Genomic DNA, 23137 nt, shown 5'->3' with positions numbered 1-23137 from the left:
AGTGCTCAGGACGACACGTGGCACTTCCTGAGAGTGCTCAGTGCCAGCTGTTATGGGCAAACCCCAGGACAGATGCGTCAGGTCGAGCTTCATCCCCTTGTGGCCCGTGGGGACACTGAGGCTCAGAGCCTGGCAGGACTGCGGCTGTGCTGCCCTGCTGCTCTGCCCACCCCGTCTCCATGGCTCTCTGGTTGGAAGGCCGTAGCCAGCCCACCCTGGCACCGCTGGGGGCCTTTGAGAGAGGGATGCAGGCCCCGCGTGGGACTGAGCTGATTGATGGGGAGGGCCCAGGCAGCAGGACGGGACCCAGATGCAGGGAGACCCTGGAGAGAGACAGGCTCACTGCCTGCAGCCGGGCTGTGTTGCGGGGGATAGCCCAGGGCGGGGGGACCCTGCGCCTGGGCCCGGGGATGTGTCCTTTCCGCCCACCGCCAGTAGGACAGGCAGCCCACCTTACCAGGCATCGGTCTCCCGCGGGTTGTGATGAGCACACCCTTGGGGCCCAGGCCCCGGGCTCACATGCCAGCTTCCTTGCTTCTGTTTTCTGATCACATGACCCTGGGGGGAGGGGGACGTTCGCCTCTCTGAGCCTCAGAGAGCCAAGGCCGGTGCTCACGGCCCGGCCCTGATGGGGACTAGACGGGACGTGAACGCAGCGTATAGCAGGGCTGCCCGGCTGAGGCTGGCGCTCTCAGTGTGTGGGCCTGGCGGCCAGGGGCTGGTCCCTTGAGGGCCTGTCCCCCAGCTCCTGGCCCGCAGACCCTCTGGCTGCCTTCAGCATGGAGTGATGGACAGGCTGGGCTGGCGGCGTCCTGCCAGGCCTGTCCTGGCAGCTGCTCCCACAAGGCGAGGCCCTGTGAGCTCCGGAGAATTAATTAGGCTGCATTCCTCTTCCAGGGCACGCACGGCCCCCTCCTGAGCTGCCGCGGGCTCTTGGCTCAGCTCCCTGGCAGGCGGAGGCGAGGCCTGCACTCCGCTCGCTCGCTGGAGCTCCTGTCCTGGCCCTGCCTTGCTTAGCGGCGCTCACAGGCTCCCCATCACTCAAGGTCAAATCCTTGGCATTGGATGCTGCTCCCAGCTGGGCCCCTGGCTGTCCCATGCTCCCGCCAGAAAGGCCTCATGCCAGGGGCCTCACGGTGCAGTCCTTCCCCCTGTCCCCTACACCCGCCACCTCCTCCCCTGTGCTTGGCCCTCCTCTGTCTTCCCAGCCAGCCCTTAAGAGCCTGGAGGGCAGCAGAGTGGTGGCCAGGGGCAAGGGGCACTTTTGGCGGGTGTCCCAGGCAGGGAGGGCTTCTCACAGGAGCCGTGTCTGAGGCTGGGGGTGGGAGGCCGGGGAATGACAGGTGCTGTGGGGCTCCCTTGCGCAGAGCACTGCTGCCTCCAAAGCCGGGTGCTCAGGGCTCCACATGCTCTCAGGAGGAGCCCCGCCCACCAGTTCCCCAGGGCCTCCTCCCTGTGAAGATGGGAGCCATCACCTCCACGATTCCCTGTGCCTGGAACCCTCTTCTCCACCCTCCTCCTTCACTTGATTGACTCCCTGGGAGCTGGGCCTATATGTTACCTATATGTAACTATATGTTACTATATGTTACCTCCTTCAGAAAGCCACCTGGGCTCCCCCTCCCCAGAAGCTGCATCAAAGGGTGGATGTTCCCCTATCAGAGAGCTCAGGATAGAGTTGGGAGTCCGGTGTTTAAATCCCAGCTCGGCCACATCCTAGCTGTGCGACTTTGAGCAAGTTACATAGCCTCTCTGAGCTTCTACCTCTTCAAAGTTGTTTTTTTTTTTTAAGATTGATGATCAATATATCGGAAAGGCAGAGAGACTGCAAGAGAGGAGGAGACACACAGAAAGAGACAGAGCTCTCCCATCCACTGGTTCACTCCCCAAATGGCCTCAACAGCCAGGTCCAGGCCAGGCAAAAGCCAGGAGCCAGGAACTCCTTCGGGGTCTCCCACACGGGTGCAGGGGCCGAAGCACTTGGGCCACCTTCCACTGCCTTCCTGGGCCATTAGCAGGGAGCTGGATGGGAAGTGGAGCAGCTGGAACCCCTGCTCTGACAGGGGACGCTGGGGTCTCTGCCCCGCAACGCCGGCCCCTCCGTCGCCTCTTCTGACAAATGGGAACGATGCGGAGAGAGCTCGCTGCATGAGGTTTCCAGAAGGAAGCATGGAGCTATCTGTGCAAAGCACCTGGTAAGTGCTCAGTAAAGTTAGGTATCAATTTTATCTGAATGGTGAACAATGCCTTCCTGGTGGCTGTCAGCTGGCCTGAGCGGCAGGAGCAGTGTCTGTCCAGCCCCAGAGCTTCCGCCGAGGGTATTATTCATCATCGTGGAATGACTGGTGGCCACATTCCCATCGCTGATTGCTCTGATAGGCAAATGACTGTTCTACACTGGAACTCAGCGCCCTGGACTCCATTTTCAAAGACTGGCAGGGAGAGGAGACTCCCAGTGCTCTTTCCAGGGTAGGGTGGGGCGGGGTGGGGCCGAGTGGCCGAGGACCCACCTGCCGCCTCCCTGTGCCTGCCTGGGCTTCTGGCAGCAGAGTCCCAATGGGGCCCCACCCCCACCGCACCTGCACTCTGCTGGTGCCTGTATCCCCAGTACACTTGGGTCAGCCCATGCCCCATGCTGGCCTAGGTTCCAGTCACAAGGACCACAGATTTGACTCAAGAAGCCTTAGGGGAAAAAAAAAATCCCTGTTAGGAATTTACTGAAAAAGCAAGGACAGGGCAGGTTTCTGTCCTGTAGACCCCCAAACTCCCCACCCGCCAGACCCTCTGCATCTGCGGTTCCTCCTGACCTGGCGGCTGCATCCCACACTTCCTTCTCGGCATCTTCCCAAACCTGAGCCCACTTCTGGGCCCAGCTGCCTGGACTGTGGCCCAGGAGGGAACATAGACACGGTGGGGGGCGGCCACGATCGTTTGGGGCTGGACGAGGGCCAGGGCAGGGCCCCCTAAGGTGCCCAGGACAGAGGCTTGCATTTCTTGGGATGAAGGATCTGAGGGGACACAGTGTCACCCTGGCCTGTACCTGCCTCCTGGGCCGCCTCTCTTCCCTTTAATCATTGCACAATCATTTGGGTCACTGATCTCTGAACCGGGGCCAGGGCTCTGGGGCCTGTGCCAAGGGCAGTGGGCGCCTGCCACCCTGGACGTCCCACAACCTCAACCAGGACCTGTCAGGCCCTGCCAAGCCTCTACAGCAGCTGTGGGCAGCAGGGGGCCTGGGCGGAGCTGGGCTTTAGAAAGGTTGCCCAGGGAGGACTGGTCAGGGCTGAGGGCGAGTGAGGAGGCAGGCGGCCAGGAAGCGAAGTCACCTGCAGCTCTCATGGGGCCACAGTGCATCCTGGCTGGGGCCGACCCAGCCCAGCCTGGAGACAGCACTTTGCCTCTCTCCCACTGCAGCTGAGCCTGACGCCAGGGGGAACCGCTCTCCCCAGCAACTCCTTCTGAATGGCCCGCCCCTTGGGAACTCCAAAGCAACTGCTAAGGTCAAGGTGGGCAGTGGGTGGGGCAGCCCCAGCCCACGCCTGGGCTGCTCAACTTGGCCTTCAAGGCCTCCCTGGCTTCACCCCCTTGCCAGGCTCCACTCACGGTGTGGGCGCGGGGCAGGGGAGGGGCCTCCCCGGGGTCCTCCTTTGTCACCGCCACTTGCACACCAGCAATTCCCTCCTGATTGTCTTTCTGCTTCCTCCTGCCTCACCCTGAGGTTCCAGGAGAATGGGTGCAGGGGCACCCAGCCCAGCCCAGTTGGCCCCAGGCTCTCCCTCCCTGCAGGCCCTTTGCCTCGGTCCCTGGCCCCTGCACTGCAGCATGGCCGCTGACAGCTGGAGGAAGCCGCCCTACCTCTTGCGAGGCCCTGGGCTGAGCCCAGCCCCATGATCGCCGAGTTAGTGCTGCCCACGGGAGCGGAAGCAGTGTTTGCCATTTCCCCAGCTCAGATGAAGAGTCTGGGGCTCAGAAAGAGAGAGAGCGTGGTGGACGGTGCTCCAGGAAGTCAGCACTCACCTCCGTCCTGGGCATCCGTGCTCCAGCTGTGCGATCGAGGATGCTCCCCTGCCTTCTCTGCCTCAGTTCTCTCATCGAAGAATGGAGAATGATCCAAGGCCCCACCGCAGACGATGGAACGAGTTGATCCGGGTCAAGTGTGCGGTACAGCAGTATGCAGCAGGAGCTCAATGCACGTCAACATGATGGGCTTCCACGAGGGGCTCAGGGTTGTTTCACGGACAAAGCGGGGCAGGTGCAGCATAGTTATTGCTCCGTCCATCCGTTCTCCCTGAGAGCTGGCTCAGCCACAGCCTGCAAGGTTCACCCGCAGAGCAGTTTGCTGGGTACATGCAGCGACCGGCGGGAGTACCCCTGGCAGCAGGCTGTCCCTAGGATCCTGATGAGCCGCCTCTTGGGCTTGGCAGAATTGGCAAACAGTGTGACAGCCCTGGGCTTCTTATACCGAAGAAGTGTGGGATCCCATTGCGGCAGGGCCCTGCCAAAGGGCCCTCGGGGAGGGGCAAGGCTGGGCCCCACCCTCAGCGGCCAGACTTGCCTGGGGCCCTGGAGCCTTGAACTCAACCCCTGTGCAGGCTGGAGCAGGAGGCGCTCTCCACACCCTCATGGTCCTGGCTCCTTCTAAATGTGCCTTTGGCAAAGAAGGCCTGGCCTTGGACTACTGGCCTGCAGGTGCCACTGAGGAGCAGGGCAGACAAGAGCCCAGAGAGGCCAGGTCGCACGCAGAGATGCCCAGCTTTGGCCACCTGCTCCTGGCCCCTTCCTCCGCTTCCTGAGTCCCCCTAACTTCCTTGCAGCCCCTTCCAGGAGGAGCCCGCTTCCCCTGGTCAGCCAATTCAGACTATCCGAGCTCCATTTCATCATTTATTACAAACACAAGTTGCAAGGCAAGTAATTGGGGGGGGGGGTTCTAAGAATACATTAAAATAAATAATTGCAGTTCTCAAAGTTCTCGGAGCAAAAAGATATGTACAGACAGGTGAGGCACAGCAGCAAGGGTGCCTCACCAGGAGCACACGAAGGGTACGCTCCCACAAGGACTCTGGGCAGGACGAGCCAGGGAGGGCGAATGGAGGCCCTTTTGGGGGGCCCGGCCAGCCTCCAGGACCAGCTTAGGCATGAGTGTCCACTGCTGCATGGTCGCTCCTGGCTGGTGGCCCAATAGGCAGGTCTTGGTGTCCATGGTGTTCCCCATGCAGGTCCCTCCAGCAAGGCTGTGCACCCGCAGCCAATACGGGGAGGCTGCTCTGCATTCTGGTGGCCCACGACTTTCCTAGGCAGCACGAGGGCCCGGAGCTGCCTCAAGGGAGGCTCCTCACTGTGGCGGGGAGGCCAGGTTTGTGCCAACCCCGGGCAGAGGGGTCCAGCCGGCTGGGCCCAAGGCCTTGGCGCTGGGTCTCCTGCAAGCCCTGGGCAGCCCCTCTCCTGTGTCCACATGGTTTTCTTCTTGGTATTCCCTGTGGTAGTGCTATCTCTTCCTGTGCCTGGAGTGTGTGGTCCTGGGCTCCCTTGTCGCCTCCTGCTGTCGCTTGGCAAAGAGAGTCTTGGCTGCAGAAATGTCCCTGGGAATTGAGAGGGGGGGGGTCAGGTGAACACCTCAGGAGATAGGGACTGTCCCAAAGCTTCCCACGCTGGCCACTGGCAGGGGCCTGGGTCGTGGCTGCCCTGGGGTCAGAGGGCGGCCACAGCCTGGAAGCAAGGTCTGTACTTCAAGGGCAGGCCAGACCAGGACAGACAAGGCCAGACCAGGCCGGGAAGCTTCTCTGCCCCCAGGGGCTTCGACAAAGCTGGTGTGCAACATCACCACGTCGGAAAGTGCAGATGGCCAAGTGTGGCACGGGGATCTCGCGTGAGCTGCCCTCCCGTCTGCATACCTATGCCTGGCCTTTTCCCAAAGATGGGAAATCCTGGGGGCCCGCCGTGGGCCCCAGCCCCGTCCAGCTCCAAGGAGCTGTGAGTGTAAGGCAGGGACGACCCATAGCTGCAGGGCACCCTCGTGCCTGTGCTGGGTCCTACTGGGCCTCACAGCGCCCCGGTGCAGTGCACAGTTCTTGTTCCTTGTTTCAAACACAGAAGCCTGCCCCGGAGAAGCTGAGCGATCAGCCCAAGGTCACCAAGCTCATTGTGGCAGGGCCAGGGGCCCAATCAGGCCGTCTCTGCTCAGTGGCCGCCCCCAGATAGATTTCTGTTCACAAGTCAGTATGGCCAGGCAACCCACTGGGTACCCAGCCTTGAGCTGGGTCCTAAGGCCATGTGCAGGGAGACCCCCATGTTGGCGAGGGCAAGGGGGTGGGCTGGGCGGGCAGCCCCCAGCATGTGGGAAATGCCTGATTCAGACTCAGCCGGAAGGAACAACGGGGGGTCTTCCCAGCCATGTGCTCTCAAACCTCTACTAGGGGAGTGGTCAAGAGCAGACTCCGGAGTCAGCCAGAGTGCTGTGTGACCGTGAGCAAGTGGCTTCACCTCTCTGGACCTCAGTTCCCTTGGATGCCCAGCCTTGCCTCGGCGAAGAGCAAGGGAAAGGTGCACGGCATATGGGGGGTGCTCGGGGTGCAGGTGCTCCTCACCTGAGTGTCCGCAGGAGCTCGCCTGGAGTGGCCCACGTCTTGCCAGCCTGGAATGCGTCTGCAGAGGACTGGCTGCCTGGGACCCCCACGGCGTCGGCCCTGCAGGGACAGCAATGGGGCCCAGGTGAGGGGCTGTCCTCGGCCCTGAAGCCTCCTGGCTGTGGGCCCAACCCAGCCCCCACCGCACGCACTGCCCTCAGGAGCAGATCCATTTCCAGTCCTGTGCACCTGGCTCCCTTCCTTCCGCAGGTGGGGTGGGAAAACTGAGCTGCCGGGAATGCGTTCCTGGCCTCAGAAAGAGGCCTTCCCAGAATCTGGCCACCTGCGGCTGCAGGGGAAACTGAGGCAGGGAGGAGCCCCAGCCTGAGGTCCCAAGGAGGAGTTTCTCGTAAACCACCATGGGAACTGGAGTCTGGGATTTGGAAGCCAGCTCCTGCTTTCCCAAACGGTCCACGTGCAGGAGGGAAGGGACACAAGCTCCCGCCCCTTTTACAGATGGGAAAACGGAGACCTAGGGAAGTAGGAGACTTGGCAAAGCTCCCCCCGCACCGCGCCCAGAAGGTGGGGTGCCATAGCTCCCCAGCTCCAGCTGCAACTCGGGGAGCTCTGAGTTCGGGTGTAAGCCGAGGAGGGGTGGGCCTGATGGGACAGATCCAGCCCTCCAGACTGCTGTGCGCCTGAGGTGACAAGCCCTGCATCCTCTCTGGCTGGCGCCACCCCACTCATCACCTGGGGAGAATCCCTCCCACCCGGGAGTGAGGCCCCCAGAGCCGGGCAGCTGGAGGCTCTCTGGGCTGGCTGGGTCTGGGCAGGAAGGGATGCTGCCCACAAACCCCGGGCAGCCTGGGGTCCTTGCTAGCTACTCTGTTCCCTGGGGCAGGTCTAGGCTAGCGGCTGCCACTACCCTTGCAAGCCAGGTGCCCACTTACCGGGATCTTTGGTGGCAGAAGGTGGCACAGGTGGGGTCCCTGGCGCTGGAGCACTCACAGCGCCCTGGTAGGGAGCGGCGCCGGCGTCTTGGCGGGTTTCCCAGGCCGTAAGGAGCTGTCTGTCTGTGGGCAGGCAGCCAGCAAGGTAGTGGTGCGGGGCGGGGAGAGAGTGAGAGCAGGAGAGAGCGAGACAGCGAGAGAGAGAGAGAGAGAGAGAGAGAGAGCGAGAGAGCATTAGATAAGCGGCCACCATTGGGGCGCAGGGACGATCCACACCGCCTCCAGGCCACCAGGGCAAAATTGACCAGTCCTTGACCTCAAGAAGTCCCACCACTGAAGCCACCGGCTTCTCTGTGTGTCCAGGGAGCCCTGGCAAGAATCCTGTGTGGCCTGGGCCTCTGTGCTGGGCTGGGCTTTCCCAGGCTAGGGCAGGAGGGGCCCTCCCAGCCCTCCCTTCCTGCCTCCTAGACAGGAACCTGGCTGGGCCCCGGCCCCAAAAAAGGCTCTCAGCTAGCCCTGGAGGAAGGGCGGACCCTCCCTCTCACAGAAGTAAACACCCAGCCTCCCAGCTCCACTGCCCCCACCTGGGCACCTCTTGCCTGGAGGGGTGACCAGTTGTGCCTTAGAGCTTGGACTGAAAAACAGGTGTGTGCGTGTGTGTGTGTGTGTGTGTGTGTGTTCAGGTGGGATTGATTTCAGATTAAGAGTCTCACCAAGGCAGGGCAGGGGCAGGGCCAGGGCCCTGTGCCGGTTGGACCAGCACCTCTGGGTGACAGAGCTAATTTTAGACACTGTGGCTGGAACTGTAGTGACTGCAGGTAGACCAGCAGGCAGGGACTGGCAGGGTTCCCACCCCGAGAGCGCTTGCATGAGGATTAGCTCCACACACGCTTACGTGCAGGGCTTCTGCTGCCTTTTGCAATTTGGGGAAGGTGAAAAAAAAAAAAAAAAAAAAACACAAACACCCAGGAACTCCAACTTGAGGTATGCACTGGCCTGGAGGCAGCGCGGGTGCAGGCAGAGCAGACGGCGCTAGCTCCCTCCCACCCCTCTTTGCTGCGTATCACAGGACAGATTTCTCACCTGTCACTCGGGGACAACACCAGGTCCTGCCTTGTGGGGAGGATGGGGGCTCACGGGATGCTACTGCACGTGCAGGGCTGGCAGAGGGCCCGGCCCAGCCAGGACACCATGCTGTCAATAATAGTATTTTTCTTGGAAGCCCGTGCAGAGGCAGCCTGGCGGGGCAGGTGCGTACTCCGGTGCCCCCTGACCCGGGGTGCAGCCTGCCAAGCACTCCTTCCTGTGTGATCGTCAGAAACGCACCTCACCTCCCTGAGCCTCACGACTCTGCTCTTGGAAACGTGGAGCCAACACTTTGCACTAGCTGCTGAGAACAGCCCTCCACGTGGCTGGGGAACTATTGCGATCAGCCCCCTGCCCCCTTCTGGGGGCCCAGGGAGAGCCCGGCTGTGCCAGAGCCTCCTCGACATGCTGGCAGCCCCCATCCAGGCCCCCAGCCCGAGCAGCCCCCGCCCAGACCCCTCCGATGCTCACCCGGGAGTGTTCACCCAGATGATGTCCAGGTGGCAGAAGTAGACGCACTCTTTGTCGAGCCAGGAGCTGCAGGAGCAACGGCGGAGCCGCAGGTGGGCGCCGCGGGCACGGGGTGAGGATGCCGGCTGCTCCAAGGTGGCGGCAGCCTGGTCCTTCCCTGCACGCACAGGAGGAGAAAGAAGCGGAGGGGTGTTCAAGGTGCCTGGCACAGCCTGGGATGGGGGGCCCGCTTGGCCCCTCCTCTTGCACAATCGAGGAAGTTGGCACTCTCTCTGCTCAGGAGCACAGGCCAGCCCGGGGAAGCCCCAGCAGCTGCCCCGTGCCTGCAGCAGCTGCCCTGGGCCTGCAGCCCTTCTGCCCCTCACCGTGCCTGCAGCATCCTGCCCCTGATTGCCCTCTGCTGGCCTGGGGGGCACTGCAGCCCCAGCAGGGAGACATCCACACCGACAGAGCGCAGGAGCTGCGGTAGCAGGTGAGGCAGGGCAGGGCAGCTCACCTTCGTGCAGGGCCACGAGCAGGGCTAGAGCGACAGAGCACCAGGCGGTGGGCACAGACACCATAGCAGCGGCGGGGTGTGCGGCTGGACCGGAGCAGGGAGCGCCTGTTGCCAGCGTCCTACAGCTCAGCTGAGCAGACAGCTCATTGCCTCGGTGCCCTGCCCTGCTCCTTCTTATAACAGCAGGCACTGCGCCCCGCCCCGGCTGGTCCAGCCCTGCCCCGCTGCACCGGCGGGCAGCCAGCCAGGGACACCGCCTCCTCCCCGGGGCGCCCGGCCCGCCCTGGCCTCCGTGGGGCCGGGGGAGGGAGGGGGGAGTCTCTGCTCCTCCCTCTGCACCTCTGCAAGTCCCCAGGCTCTCCCTGTAGGCCCCTAGGGGCCCCTCCAAGTCCCTCCAGGCTTTCTCAAGTCACCCCCACAGGGCTCCAAACCACCTCCCCCCCACTTAACTTGTAGCTGCCCCACGGTCTTGCCCAGAGCTGAGAGGTTTTTTTTTTTTTTTTTTTTTTTTTTTTTTTTTGGAGGATACCCTGCTGTGCGCCCTGCTTACCCAGTGCCAAACAGGCTGAGGACACCCCTGTTCTGTGGGGGGAAGCAGAAGGCCTGCTCAAGGCTGTGTGGCCCAGGGCGAGCCAGAACCATCTCTGGGCCTGCCCCTCTCAGTGAAGGTTACAGCTCACCCCTGACCTCTGCCCAGCCCGGAGCTGCCTCTTTCTATCTCGCCAGGGAGTGCCCTCTGCCTCCATTTGCTGCCCCTGTCCCCTAGATACCTTCCAGAGGCGGTTTAGCTGTGCAGCCCTGGCCAAGGACACCCCTCCCCGCCTCAGTTTCCTTGTCTGCAAGGAACTGCTTGTTCCCTTGAGACTGAAAAGATGGCTTTGGGGCCACTTCCTGAAAGATGGCTGCCTGGGCACATGCAGTGCCCCTGGAGTGGACCGGGTGGCGTGTCCTGGCCCACCTCAGTGCCACTGATGTCCGAAAGGCAAGGCAGGAGAGGGGCTCCCTGGCGCTGACCCTCGGCCCCTGGTAGCTCTGCAGCCTAGAAGGCAGGGATGCCCCGGTGCTGAGCTCAGCAGCTTGTGGGACTAAGCGCTCGGGAACTGGGGGTCGCCCCCTATCCCTACCCCAGCCTGGCTCAGAGTCTACTTCCTGCTGCGTCTCTCCAGGGACTTGGGCCCTAGGCTCCCCAGGAGAGGCCTTCTCATTTCTGGGAATCCCCAGGCCTGTGCCGCTGTGCCTGCCTGACTCATGGCACCGGGCTTATCTCCCCAGCCATCTTGAGGGCTGGAGCTCCCGAGAAGGCTGCCCCGCACGTGGCGTGGCAGCAGCCCTGTGAGTCTCTCTCAGGGGAATGCGGTCCCACGTGCCTGGCTTTGGACTCCGGGTCCCAGGCTGCCCACTCTCTGGTTCTTGAATTCAGCATTTCCCTTGCCACTCCCCCACATGAAGGAGAGCGACCACAAAGCACAGCAATGTGGCTTCTTCCTGGGGCATGTGGGCGTGGGTCTGGATCCCCAGGAAGCTGGGCAGAACCAACAGAGGGCAAGGCCTTCTTTCCCTGAGGCTGCAGGAGGTGAGAATGAGCCTTCCTGGGCACCTACTGTGTGCTCTGACGACTCCTCACCGCCACCGCCACCCCACCCCGGGAGGCTGCTGTGACCACCAGGGTGTGAGAGCCATGACTGCCCACGAGGAGGCTCAGAGAGGAGCAAGGCCCCACTGAGGCCACACAGCCGGCAGCCGGCAGAGCCAGCGCTCAAACCCTGGCTCTGTCTCTCAAGCAAACCGCAAGTGACTCCACGTGCGGGGTTCACGGGCGCCCCGACACGGTGCCTCTCTAAGAGTCCAGAGTACTTCTGGAAGGAGGTGAGCAATCCCCACGGTCATGTCTGCTGCCTCCCAGAGCAAATAAGTACGTGTAAATAGGAAATAAAGCAAGGGGGGGGGGCGGGTGGAAGATTCAAACCACTGGACTGTGAAGGGAGGTCCGTGGGGAGGTGGGGGGGGGGTGAGGGTGGCCAGGAAAACAAACGGGGGGGGTGCAGAGAAAGACGGGTAGGGAGAGTGTAGGGGAACAAGGAAGCTGCTTGGGAGTGAGAAAGAAAGGGCTTGGATTTGAGAAAGCAAAAGAGAAAGACCCTGGGAGTCCAGGGAAGGCGCTAATGTGTCTAATCTCTACACAAATGCAAAGCGCCTGCCCCGGACAATAGCGGCCCAGAGGCTCCAGGCTCGGAAACATAATAGAAGCATTAAATGAACCTGGAGACGAGAGCCCTCGCTGGTGTGAAAAGCGGATGACGACAGGGCAGGGGCCACTGCCCAGGCTGCTCCGGGTCAGCACGGGAGGCGCGACCTGTACCCAGCTCCAGTTTCTCTCCGTCCCTGCCCCTGGCTCCAGCTGGGCCGGCGGGGCTCCTCTGTGAAATGGAGAGGCACTCCTGCCCCCGGAGCCCGTGAGATCCCAGCTCTCAAGGGTGAGGCCGTTCCCGGAACGGGGCTGCCTCACCGACGAGACTCCGTTTCCAGCTAGAAGAAAGTGAGCTGAACTCAAAATAGCCAGCCCCTGCCCCCTGGGTCTCTGAGCTCGGGCCTGATGCCACCTCTGCCCCTGCTGGCTGGCCCCACTGTACACTCTGGCCCAGCCAAATGCCCCAGACGGCAGGCCTGCAGCATCCCCAGTGCAACCCGGCCCTGCTACCTTCCCCAGATTTGTAAGGGCTGCGGCGAGAGGTGCACCTGTTCCAATCTGGGCGGAATCTTCTGTGTTCAGAGTGATCCTGGCACCAGCCCCATCCGAGAAGGGGAGCTTGGTGGGGAGGGCCTTCGAGGTGTGTTTCTAGGTGGGACACCGTGATAGACACCTCCATCTGCAAATCCCGTCCAGACTCCACTCCTGCATGGCAGATAGGACAACGGGGCGCCCAGAGGAAGAGCAACTTGCTCCAGACATTGGTGAGGCTGGGCCATCTCCCTGTGCTCCCCATGCTTCCCTCTCAACCCCTGCACCAAGAGTACACAGGGCCCATGAGGGCAGCGGTCCAGCAGCCATGGACACAGAGTGAGGATTTCGTGCCCGGGTGGCAAGGTCCCACGCAGCATGGATGGGCTGGAGCAGGTGGCTGGCGTTGCAATCTAGGCTCTGCACTGGGAACTCTGGACTTCAAGCCTTGCGGCCTAGGCCTTGGCCTGGCTCTTCCCTAGCCTCAGTGGCCTTGCCTCCTCCTTGAGGGGGGAGGTGCCCTCAGCTCTATTGCCTGTGGCTGAGCCAAGTTCAGAACTCCGCAGGTGGACAGGTGGACTCCGTGGTTGCATCTCTGGGAAACTAGGAACTTCCCCCTCATCACACGGCCACACCGGGTTTCCGGAAGTTCTGCTTGTAGTGCCGTTGGGGAGGTGCGTGGCCACAGGCACCTAAACAGAGGGCAGCTGGGTGGAGGAGCCAGCCTGGGCTGGGGGCTGTAGCACTGACACTCCCATCCCGGCTTGCCCCCAAAGCTGCAAGTAGGCTGCCTCCCCCTGGGGCCTGTGGCCGCTCAGCCTCAGGGCCTCCCTCCGGTGGGTGGTCTGGGCCGCCTGCCATGGCCCCGGCTCTCCCTGAGCCAGCAGGACCTGCTACCACCCACGCCCTCGTGCCCACACTGGGTGTCCACAGCTGGGCCTATGGGACCCAGCCCCTGGTTTCCATGGCTTCACTCAGAGGACACCCCAGTTCCTCCTCCTCCTCTCTCCACCTCGGCCTGTTTGGGAAGATTTATATCTGCACATAAGCTGTACTTTTATAGGAATAATTCCTGGGCCCTGCTTGTTATTAATCCAGGCCAATCCAGAACAGGGTCATCCAGGCCCACGGAACTGCTTGAATTTCAGCTGAAAGTAGATACTGTGCAGTCGAAGCACCCTGGGCAGGCGGCCGCGTGCGTTCTGCCGGACTCATTGGAAGAAGAAAACCGAGCCAGGGACACGGCGTCTAGGACGGAGGTCTCTGCACTCGGCACTTTTGAGCTACCTCCGCGGAGCCGTGGGCCTTGGGTCACTCAGCCTCCGGGGGTAGAGGGCAGGCACTTGCTATGTTCCCAGCCCTGTGCTAAGTGATTGACACACGCGTACTCCGGGAACTGTCACAATGTACCATGGGGTACCGTGGCTGGTCCCTGTTTCACCAGTGAGGAAACTCAAGCTGAGAGAGGGGACGAGACTTGCCCGGCGTCAGATGGCGAGGAAGCAGTGGTGTCCCAGGAGAGAGAAGGCCTGGGAAGCACTGGAGCTCCAGCTCTGAGCCCTGTGTGCCCACACGACGCTTCTGCAGCCTCCCAGCCCTGGGGAGCCCCCTGCAGCAGCTCTTCTCCAGGGGGACAACTCCCTGCTCTTCCAGGCAGCCAGCCATAGGCAGGCTCAGAGAGTGGGGGGCCCAGGAGCACAGACAGCCCTCTCCTGTGTCCCAAAATGCAGCACAGGGCCCCTGCCTAAGATGCCAGTGGCTGAGGTCCTGCCACAGCCCTTAGCTTGGCATGAGGGCTCATTCTTATTTCACTAGATTCCCAAAACAGGCCCGGGAGACAGGCCGGGTTCATGATTCTCACTGCAGGTGCGGACTCAGTGGAAGTGACTCACTCAGGGCAACACAACGAGCAAGGGGCAGAGCTTTCCCCCTTAAATGCATCTGCCATGAGACCAGTAGCCTACAGCACATCTATTCAGCGATCTCTCATCTGCTCACCTATCCATCCTTCCATCCGTCCATCCAGCTCCACGCTTCCATCCATTCATCTGTCTCTGCATCCATCTACACTGCCCAATCTCCCATGTAGCCATCGATCCTCTATCCATCAATCGTCCATTCACCTGTCCATCACCCATCTGTACAACATCCCACATATCCACCCATCCATCCATCCATCCATCCAAGCTCCACGGATCCAACTATACATCCACATATGTCCAACCTCCGATGTAACCATCTATCCTCTACCCATCATCCACCTGTGCCTCCATGCATCCATCTGTCCATCCACCCACCCGTCCTTCATCCATGTGTCTATCCATCCAACCTGCCTGGTATGCATCAATCCATCCATCTACCAACTATCTAATCCTTCCATACATACAGTCTCCCACGTATCTGTCCTCCGCCAAGAGATGAGGTTGGAAACATTAGAAGGGACATAGCCAGGAGCGCTTTGGGTGATTATTACGCATTTCCTGAAAACATCATTTGGCTATTTCCTAGGGAGAGGTGTACGATGATGTCTCTGAGACTTGGTCTTCTCTGGAGTCCTCAGCCCAGAGCCTAGCATGAGCCTGGGCACATGGGCCGTGCACATGCTGGGTTGCAACGAAAAGCAACAAGATGGCCTTGTCTCACCAGACAAAGCTTGTGTCCTAATGAGGGGGTTCTGGGCCCCTTTGCCTATCGGATACCACCTTCCAAACGTTCCAGTGATGAAGACTTGAGACAGCCTACCAGAAGAACCGTCAGGCAGCCAGCCAGAGACGGAAGGGCCCCCGACCTCTGCACGGACGAGGAAACCCAGGGTCAGGGAGGAGCGGCTCATCAGAGGAGTCCCTGCCAGGCCTGGAACCCAGAAACTTGGATGTCTGTGCTCTTGTCTCTCTCTGACGCCCAGGCCCCTGCTCTCGGAGGGGCTGGAGCCCCAGCCTTCTCCCCCATCCCACCAGCACCGCCAGCCGAGACATGCAGCCGGCACTTCTTCAGCGGCACACCCACCCTGTTGCCTGGAACCCATGTTTTCCAAGGCACACCCAGGGCCCCACCAGGAGGCCGCCTTTCCCCTCTGGGAAAGGGTGAGCCAGCGGGAGGCTGGGCTGTGCAGAGGTAAAGGCCTTCACTCTAGAATTAAACTTCTGCTAAAAATAAGTGCCTGGTGCCCACATCATCAGGATACCCGTGCCCGGCAGGCAGACAGAGCTGGGGTTCCCGCTGTGACTTCAGGCCCACATTCCTGGGCACAGGTGTGCCTGGGACCCTCCTTGCCTGGAGGCCTTGGCCTTCTTGCCCAGCCACTGGGAATCCTGAGCTGTGAGTGACCTGGGAGGGGCACAGCTGGGCTCTGGCAGGCAGGAGGGCCGTCAGGAGCTGAGGCTACTGCCTGGGACGGGCTCAGGGTGTGGGGCTGAGTCAGGGGCCACCCACCTCTGGAACCTCTGAGACTTGGCGGGTCCAGGTGCCAGCTTCAAAGCCCAGTGACTCAAGCTCAAACTGCCCTATCCCGCCATGGACAAGTGCCCAGCACCAGGCCAGGCTAGAGGTAGCATGCAGCAGGGGTCAGCCAGGCAGAGACCAAGGACACACCACGGTTTAACTGTCTCTTCCAAGGGCATCTAAGAAGGGCAGCCCCACCTTGAGCAAAGCCAGTGTAGCTGCAGTTTGGTTGCCTGGCGCAGGGGGCGCTGTCGGCCGTCTGCATCCTCCTTCCGCCTTTGAGTTGCATAGTGTGTGTGGGTCTTGTGGTGTGGACACACTCCTGGAGGGAAGTGGTGAGTGTGTGTGTGTGTCTGTCTGTCTGTCTGTCTAGGGTGCTACTAGACTTGTGCCACTTCCGCATCACAGGCCAGATGCCCACAGGTGGCCTCTCCAGTGCCCTGGGCCACTTAGTCCTTCCATGGCAAGCCGCCTCCTGGTGGTCTCCATTCACCCCCACTGCTTGGGTACCACACGGAGGGCCGCCTGGACAGGAAGTGTGTTGAGACACTAAGGCTTCCGGACAAAGGTGGCTTCCTACAGAAAGAAAGCAGAGGCTTCCAGGGGCAGCCTGCAGGCAGGAGCATCAGGCCTCTCGGGGCCTGACCCTGAGCCGTCTCTCTGGCCTCATCAGCTCCCTTCGCACACACTCCCAGTGCTGATCCAGGTGCCTGGGGCTGCAGGGCACCCTGGGGGCTGGACACCCAGCTGACTGCCCTGCCAATGTGCCGCTTGTCGCCGGGGGCCTCTCACCTCTTCGTCACACCTGCCTGCCTGATTTTGCTCACCTCTCGAGAAACTGTGAACACGTTACCTGCCCCAGGACACCAGATGCAACCCTCATCCGGCCACCGACCACACTGTCACCCACACACACCACCGGCTGGGCTTTCCCTTGTCTTTGGCTGGTGCTGGTGGCTCAGGGCCCAGCTTTCGGTGCCAGGCTGAGCTGGTTTTGGGTCCATGGGCGGCCTGTGGTTCACGTGCCCTCTTCCATTTCTTTGAGCCTCAGGGTTCTCATCTGTAAGTTGGGTGCGGTCACAGTAACAGCGTGGTGAGGACAAATGAGAAAGAGACGAGCCGCTGCGGATTGTTACTATACATGAGCGCCTGATGACAGGATGCACCTGCAGTCTTGGTGTCGCTCACTCCTTTTTTTTTTTTTTTTTTTTAACAGGCAGAGTTAGACAGTGAGAGAGAGAGAGAGAGACAGAGACAGAGAGAAAGGTCTTCTTTTTTCCGTTAGTTCACCCCCCCCAAGTGGCTGCTACGGCTGGCGCGCTGCACGGATCCAAAGCCAGGAGCCAGGTGCTTCCTCCTGGTCTCCCATGGGGTGCAGGGCCCAAGCACTTGGGCCATCCTCCACTGCACTCCCGGGCCACAGCAGAGAGCTGGACTGGAAGAGGGGCAACCGGGAAAGAATCCGGCGCCCCAACTGGGACTAGAACCTGGTGTGCTGGCGCCTCAGGTGGAGGATTAACCTAGTGAGCCACTCCTGATGGAAACACCCTCTGAGGTTTATCAGGGCCTCCGTTTCCAGACACAACTTTGGACTTGGAGAGGTCGGGATTCAGAGCCAGGTCCGTCTGAGCGCAGGGTTGGTATCAAGCCCCCTTCACCAGTGTGGCTGCCCTCACCCTCTCTCCCTTCTTCCAAGCCACGTGCTCAGCAAACACGGATTGAATTGACAGTGAGGAAGGCAGTGAGGTCCACTCTGCTTCAGCTGTCCCCAGCCAGGGGCCCCTGGGTCTCCTCGGATCTGGGAGCCCCATAGGACAAGGTCAGGAGTGAGGCACTCCTCCATGGCATGCTGCTGCCAGGTGAGTTTGGGAAGCTGGGTCTCCCAGGCTGCTGTGGGTGGGTGAGCCTTGTGAGGTGTCCACAGGAAGCTCTCTGAGGCTGGAGGCGAGGCTGTCCAGGCAGCCTGGACAGGACGGGTTACAGGAGGCAGACATGGAGCTGCAGGTGTGGGCTCTGCTTCCAGCCAGGGGCTACCAGTAGGTCTCTCCTCCAGCTCAGTCTCAGCTCTGTTCTCCGCGAAATGAGGTGCCTGCCTGGGTGCTTTGGAGACCAAAGCAGGAGGTCAGCTGCCACCCAGACAGACCCGGAGAGCCTTCGACAGCCGCCTGAGCAAGTTTCACGCTCGGCCTGCAGAGGGTGCTCTGGAGCCCTTCCTGGACTCTACTCCATCAGCCACAGAAGAGCTGACCCTCTACCTTTATCTCCCCCTCATTCATTCAAATCAACTGGCACTTTAACAGCTAATCATAGGTGGCCAGCACTGTGGCACTACAGGTTGAAGCCATGGCCTGCTGTGCCAACATCCCATATGGGCTCCAGTTGGAGTCCTGGTTGCTCCACTTCTGATCCAGCTCCCTGCTAATGCACCTGGGAAAGCAGCAGAAGATGATCCATGTCCTTGGGCCCCTGCATCCATATGGGAGACCTGGAAGAAGCTCCTGGCTCCTGGCTTCAGTCTGGCCCAGCTCCAGCTGTTGCAGCCACTGGGGGAGTGAATAAGCGGATGGAAGATCTTTCTCTTCTCTCTAGATCACATAGCCAATTGAACCAAGGTGTGCTTGCTCCACAGCCTGCCTGCCCTGGCATATATAAGCTCACAGAGTCTTCACGGGCCACAGCTTCTTAGCATAACCTTTATTTTTCAGATGGCATAATGGAGTTACCTTGTTCAGTATCAGCTCTCTACTGGGAGAGGAGCTGGGATTTGAACGCAGAGCAGTTGCCCTGAGCTCTCAACCTCCATTTGGATTTTCCTACGAGAGCCAGAGAGTCTGCAAAGGCAGGTGCTGGGACTGACCTCAGAGAGGAGTATGGGTGCAGCAGGAAAGCACCCCCCCCACTCCCTCAGCTCGGCTCCTGGGCCTTTAGCAGTGGGAACTCTGGGTCTCTGGGAGCTCGGGCAAGAGGAGACAGCTGTTTGCTCTGGGTGCTAGGTGGTGAGGTGAGCTGTGACTCAGAATGGGAGGCCCTGAGCCCGCAGGGGGGGCAGCCCCGGCCAGGCCATCGCCAGGGTCCCCCAGGAAGAGGAGGTTTGGGTAAGGCCGGGTTGAGTCACGGCAGCGAGATGAGACAGGGAGCTGGGATGGCCCAATGACCTCACACTTTGATCTGTGCCTGGCAAGGTGCCGCCGGCCCAGGCGGGCCTGGTGGGTCCAGCTTGGCAGGGCAGGCACACCCCCTTCTTGGTACCCACAGCCAGGGGCCTTTGGGAGGCCAGAGGGTCTCCCTTCAAGCTCACCTGAGGCCTTATATCCCTGTACCCCCAAACCCTGCCTGCCTGGGGAGGCAGCTGGTGAGGGGACAGAGTGCAGGCACAGACTCTTGCTCTCATCCCTATCCTGGGTGACCCGTGACAAGCAGCTCTGGGCATCAGCTTGCTCCCCTGGCCTGTGGATTCATGGGAGGGCCCTCCTGAGCTGACGAAGCTTGCACGCACCCTGGCACACAGCCGGGACAGACAATAACCATAAACCCCGACTCTCGGGATCAGGTAGAAGACTGGGTGGCAGGGCCCCGAGGGCTCCCCTACCGCCGTGATCCAGACACTGGGGAGGAAGACAGCAGATTCACGCTGCCGGGGCCCCGATGCGGTGGGCGAGCTCCCACCAGCCCCGCCTGAAAGATGTGCCCGGGAGCCTCAGGAGCCACCGGAGCCACCGTCTGCCCCCAGTCCAGCCCTCCCTGAAGCCAAGGTCCCACAGCACCAGCTGAATGGGTCTCCCACCCGAGGGGAGGGGGCCATTATCTCCCCAGATAAGGGGCCTTGAGAGGGTTGGGAAGGCCTCGTGGCCTCGGGTTCAGGGTGGGCAGGGGAGGGCAGAGCCTGGCTGGCTCCAGCTGGCTCCTGTGCTCCCTTGACTGAGTCAGCCAGGGGCTGCGGCCGCCTCTGAGTTCATCGCCTGCCTGCCCAGCCTTGGAACCCAGGCCTCGGGCACAGGGGAGGTCCGCAGGGATGACCTGGCAATAATGACAGCCGTGTGGGCAGCCGAGCCCATGTGCCAAGGACGCTCCCTGCCGCCATCCATTTGGTTCTCGAAGGAGCCCTGGGAAGTGAGCAAGGCAGGGATGGGAGTGAGGCTCAGAGAGGCAGTTCAAGGACCTGAGGTCACACAGCCAGAAGCAGAGGGGGCGAGCCTTCAGGCCCTGAGCATGGGCTCCCGCCATGGTGCTCAGTGTCAGACCTGGGCCAGGGCTGCAGGGTTTGTCAAAAGGGACCCCCAACGGCATTGGGGAGGAAGGCTGGTGTCTACAGCCCAGTGTGTGGGCTGTGCCTGGCTCTGTGTGGGCAGAGAAGGAGCTGCAGGTCCCTGCTGCCCGAGGCCTGGCCAGCATGGGGTGCCCTTGGGCCAGAGCAATGCCCAGGAGCTGAGCTCTTCCCGAGGTCCCAGTGAACTAAAAAGGAAAAGGTGGGGGTGGGGCCGGGTCTTCTATCTGTGTGGTCCCAAGCGCATCCTGGCTGGAGGACAGGGCCACTTCCTTCTAGGGCATTCCCTGGACTCTCAGGGGAGCCCGGGGTGGGTGCGCCCAGTCTAGCTTGGCACCTGAGAATGAGGCCGCCTCTCTCCTGCAAACTCCGGGCAAAAGGGCCTCGGGCTGTGACACCCAGAGCTCCCAGAGCGCCATGTTCTCCAAAACCTGCTGCAGTGGGGATGAGGCCGGGCTGGGAGAGGGTCCAGGGGCAGGGACCTCCCCACTGCCTCGTTTTCCAGCTCTGACCAGAGTGTGCTCTGGCTGCCCCGAGGAGCTCCGGCCCAGCATGACCCTGCACGGCTGGAGGCCCCTCTCTATTTTGGGGTTGCACTGAAGGATGGTTGGGGCTCCAGGAACCAAGGTTTCTTGAACCTAATCCTCCCTTTTCCTCTTCGTCCCCAGCTGCGTAACTGCATCCTCCTTGTCATCTCCCTAGCAGCCTCTGGAGGGCGCAGCACTCACTTCAGGACGAGGCCCAAAAGCTCAGAACTGAGGACCAAGTGGCACATGGCAGGGCTCCGCGTTGGTGCCAGCCACCCCGGGCAGGGAATATGGAGGGCACCGCTGCGTGCTGCAGGCTGCGCTGCACATACCCACAGAGTCTGACACGCTACACTCGGCGTTCAGCTTCCGGCTCTGCAGCTCACTACTCCCCAGTCTCAAGCAGGTCAGGGTGGGTGCCTCGTTTCCCCTTTCTGTAATCTCCGCAGCCTCAGTTTACCGCTCTGTAAAATGGTGACCGTCACTCCCAGCAAGTCCTTACACCTGGGCCCAGCACACTCCCACCTGACAAATGCTGAAAGCCGGCAGGGGCTCACCCCTGGCCCACGGTGGCCTCCACCCTCTCTCCCCTCCTCGTGCCTGTTTTGGTTAGTCCTCGTCCTGGGGGCGGATGGAGAAGCAGCGGCGCTGAGCGCGAGCGCGAACGCGCAGCCTAGGAGTGGGCGGCGGCCGCGCCGCGCTGGGCCCGCCCTCGCCTCCCAACCAATTTTGGGCAAAGCGGTGGCGGCCGTGGAGCGCTCTACGTGCGGGCCGTGAGTCAGCGCGCAGGAATGCGCGGGACGCTTTGTTCCGCGCTGTGGCCGCCAGACGAACGTGCCGGCCCCGGGGCGCGGCGGGCCTGACATCACCGCGGCCACACGGCCACGTGCGCCCGCGCCCCTCGGGGACTCCGGGAGCCCTGGGAGAGCCAAGCCTCCGCGCGTCAGGCGCTCCTCGTGCCGGCGGCCCAAGCCCCGCGTCGCAGGGAGACAGCTGGGGGGGCGGGAGATGCCGGGCTCCCAGGGGAGGAAGAGGCAGCGCTGAGGGGGGGCAGTGAGAGAAACGAGACCTCCCGTGGCCACAGCGAGAGCCCGAAACTGCCCTGGGGAGGCCCCTTGGCGCCAGTGGCCGAGGAAGAAGCAGGGGACAGGGCCTGCTCCGGGGACGGGTCCTCCTCCAATCCCTGCCTGCAGCCTGCTGTTTCCCCCAGGTCACTCCTGCTGTCCCGCTGCCCATCGGGCTGGCACGGGCCGTTTGCAGGGCCCCACGGTGCTGGGCTGGGGAGCGAGGTCTGCCGCCTACGGGGCTTTGGAAAGGAGGGTAGGCAGAACCTTCCGTGTTCCAGGCTGTGTGAGCGGGCTAGCCGAGAAGGGATGGAAGTCGAGGCTCAGAGAGGTGACGTCATCTGCCCCTGGCCAGCAGTTAGGAACAATGAACACTGGGACCGGGCCAGCCTGGCCTTCGTGCCCCGTGGCTCCCGCTGCCCCGCTGCCGCAGTCAAGCCTGGCGGGTGCAGCATGAAGTCCTGAGGCTCTGCATGAGCCCCTCCGAGAAGGAGCAGTGGCCAGGGGGGACAGAATCCCTCCTGTGTGGCCCTGGGCACGTCACTTGCCTCCTGGGTCTTTCCATAACTGCACTGTGGGTCCTCCGGGGAATTCCATTGTCGCCCCTCCCCCGTGGTGGGCGGGAACTGAGTGGCCAAGTGCATGATCGGGACCTGCAGAGCCGGCGGCTGCAGCGACTGTTGAGTGTGTGCTCCTTCCACCAGGGCCCTGCCCCCCCCAGTCCCATGTGGCAAGCAGGGCTGGGCCATGGCGGGGTCCCCGTTAGCCTGCCTTTTGCAGGAGGTGACCTCGGTCCCAGGCCTCAGGGACTCTGCAATTGAACAGGTCCTCGTGCCCCCCCCCCCCCCCCCCCCGCCGTGGCTCAGCGTGTGCTGGAACTCTCGGTCTTCCATCTGTCTCAGGCAGGCCCTCCTTACTCTGCTCCTGCAGTGGCTTTGTCCCACCTCAGTGGCTGGCCTCTTGGTCACTCGGCGGCACCTAGGGCGTGCTGGTGCTGCAGCCCAGGGAGGATTCTCCTGCCCGGGGCCAGAGATCCCTGCACTGGGGGTGGTGCCTTTCATTCTGCCAGCAATGCTTAGGCCTCGCTTGCAAGCCCCCAGAGTGTGAAATGTGTACAAAGGAAGAGACCATGTGGCAGGGTGGCGAGACACCGGGCTCTGCACAGCCGTGGATGGGAACAGGCTCCCTTTCTTTCTTTCTTTCTTTTTTTTTAAAGATTTTATTTATTTGACAGGTAGAGTTACAGACAGTGAGAGAGAGAGAGACAGAGAGAGAGGTCTTCCTTCCGTTGGTTCACCCCCTAAATGGCCGCTACAGCCGGTGCTGTGCTGATCCGAAGCCAGGAGCCAGGTGCTTCTTCTGGTCTCCCATGGGGTGCAGGGCCCTAGCACTTGGGCCATCCTCCACTGCCCTCCAGGGCCACAGCAGAGAGCTGGCCTGGAAGAGGGGCAACCGGGACTAGAACCTGGCGCCCATATGGGATGAGGCGCCGCAGGTGGAGGATTAACCAAGTGAGCCATGGTGACGGCCCCTGGCACAGGCTCCCTTTCGTGCTC

At 61.8% G+C, this 23137-nt stretch overlaps 1 protein-coding gene across 1 annotated transcript; it reads right to left on the bottom strand.

Moving 5' to 3' along the window:
* Positions 1–4870: 4870 nt before the first annotated feature.
* Positions 4871–9717, bottom strand: EDN2 (endothelin 2). The gene is given in 5 exon segments (NM_001082012.1): positions 4871–5579; positions 6585–6683; positions 7514–7636; positions 9071–9227; positions 9567–9717. Coding segments are annotated over 5 exon segments (537 nt in total). The 5' UTR covers positions 9631–9717; the 3' UTR covers positions 4871–5485.
* Positions 9718–23137: the final 13420 nt, after the last annotated feature.

Source organism: Oryctolagus cuniculus, chromosome 7, assembly GCF_964237555.1.
Source record: "Oryctolagus cuniculus chromosome 7, mOryCun1.1, whole genome shotgun sequence".
In the NCBI taxonomy this organism is placed as follows: Eukaryota; Metazoa; Chordata; class Mammalia; order Lagomorpha; family Leporidae; genus Oryctolagus; species Oryctolagus cuniculus.
The sequence above is the reverse complement of the archived record's forward strand: the minus strand, read 5'-3'. Positions and strand labels throughout refer to the sequence as shown.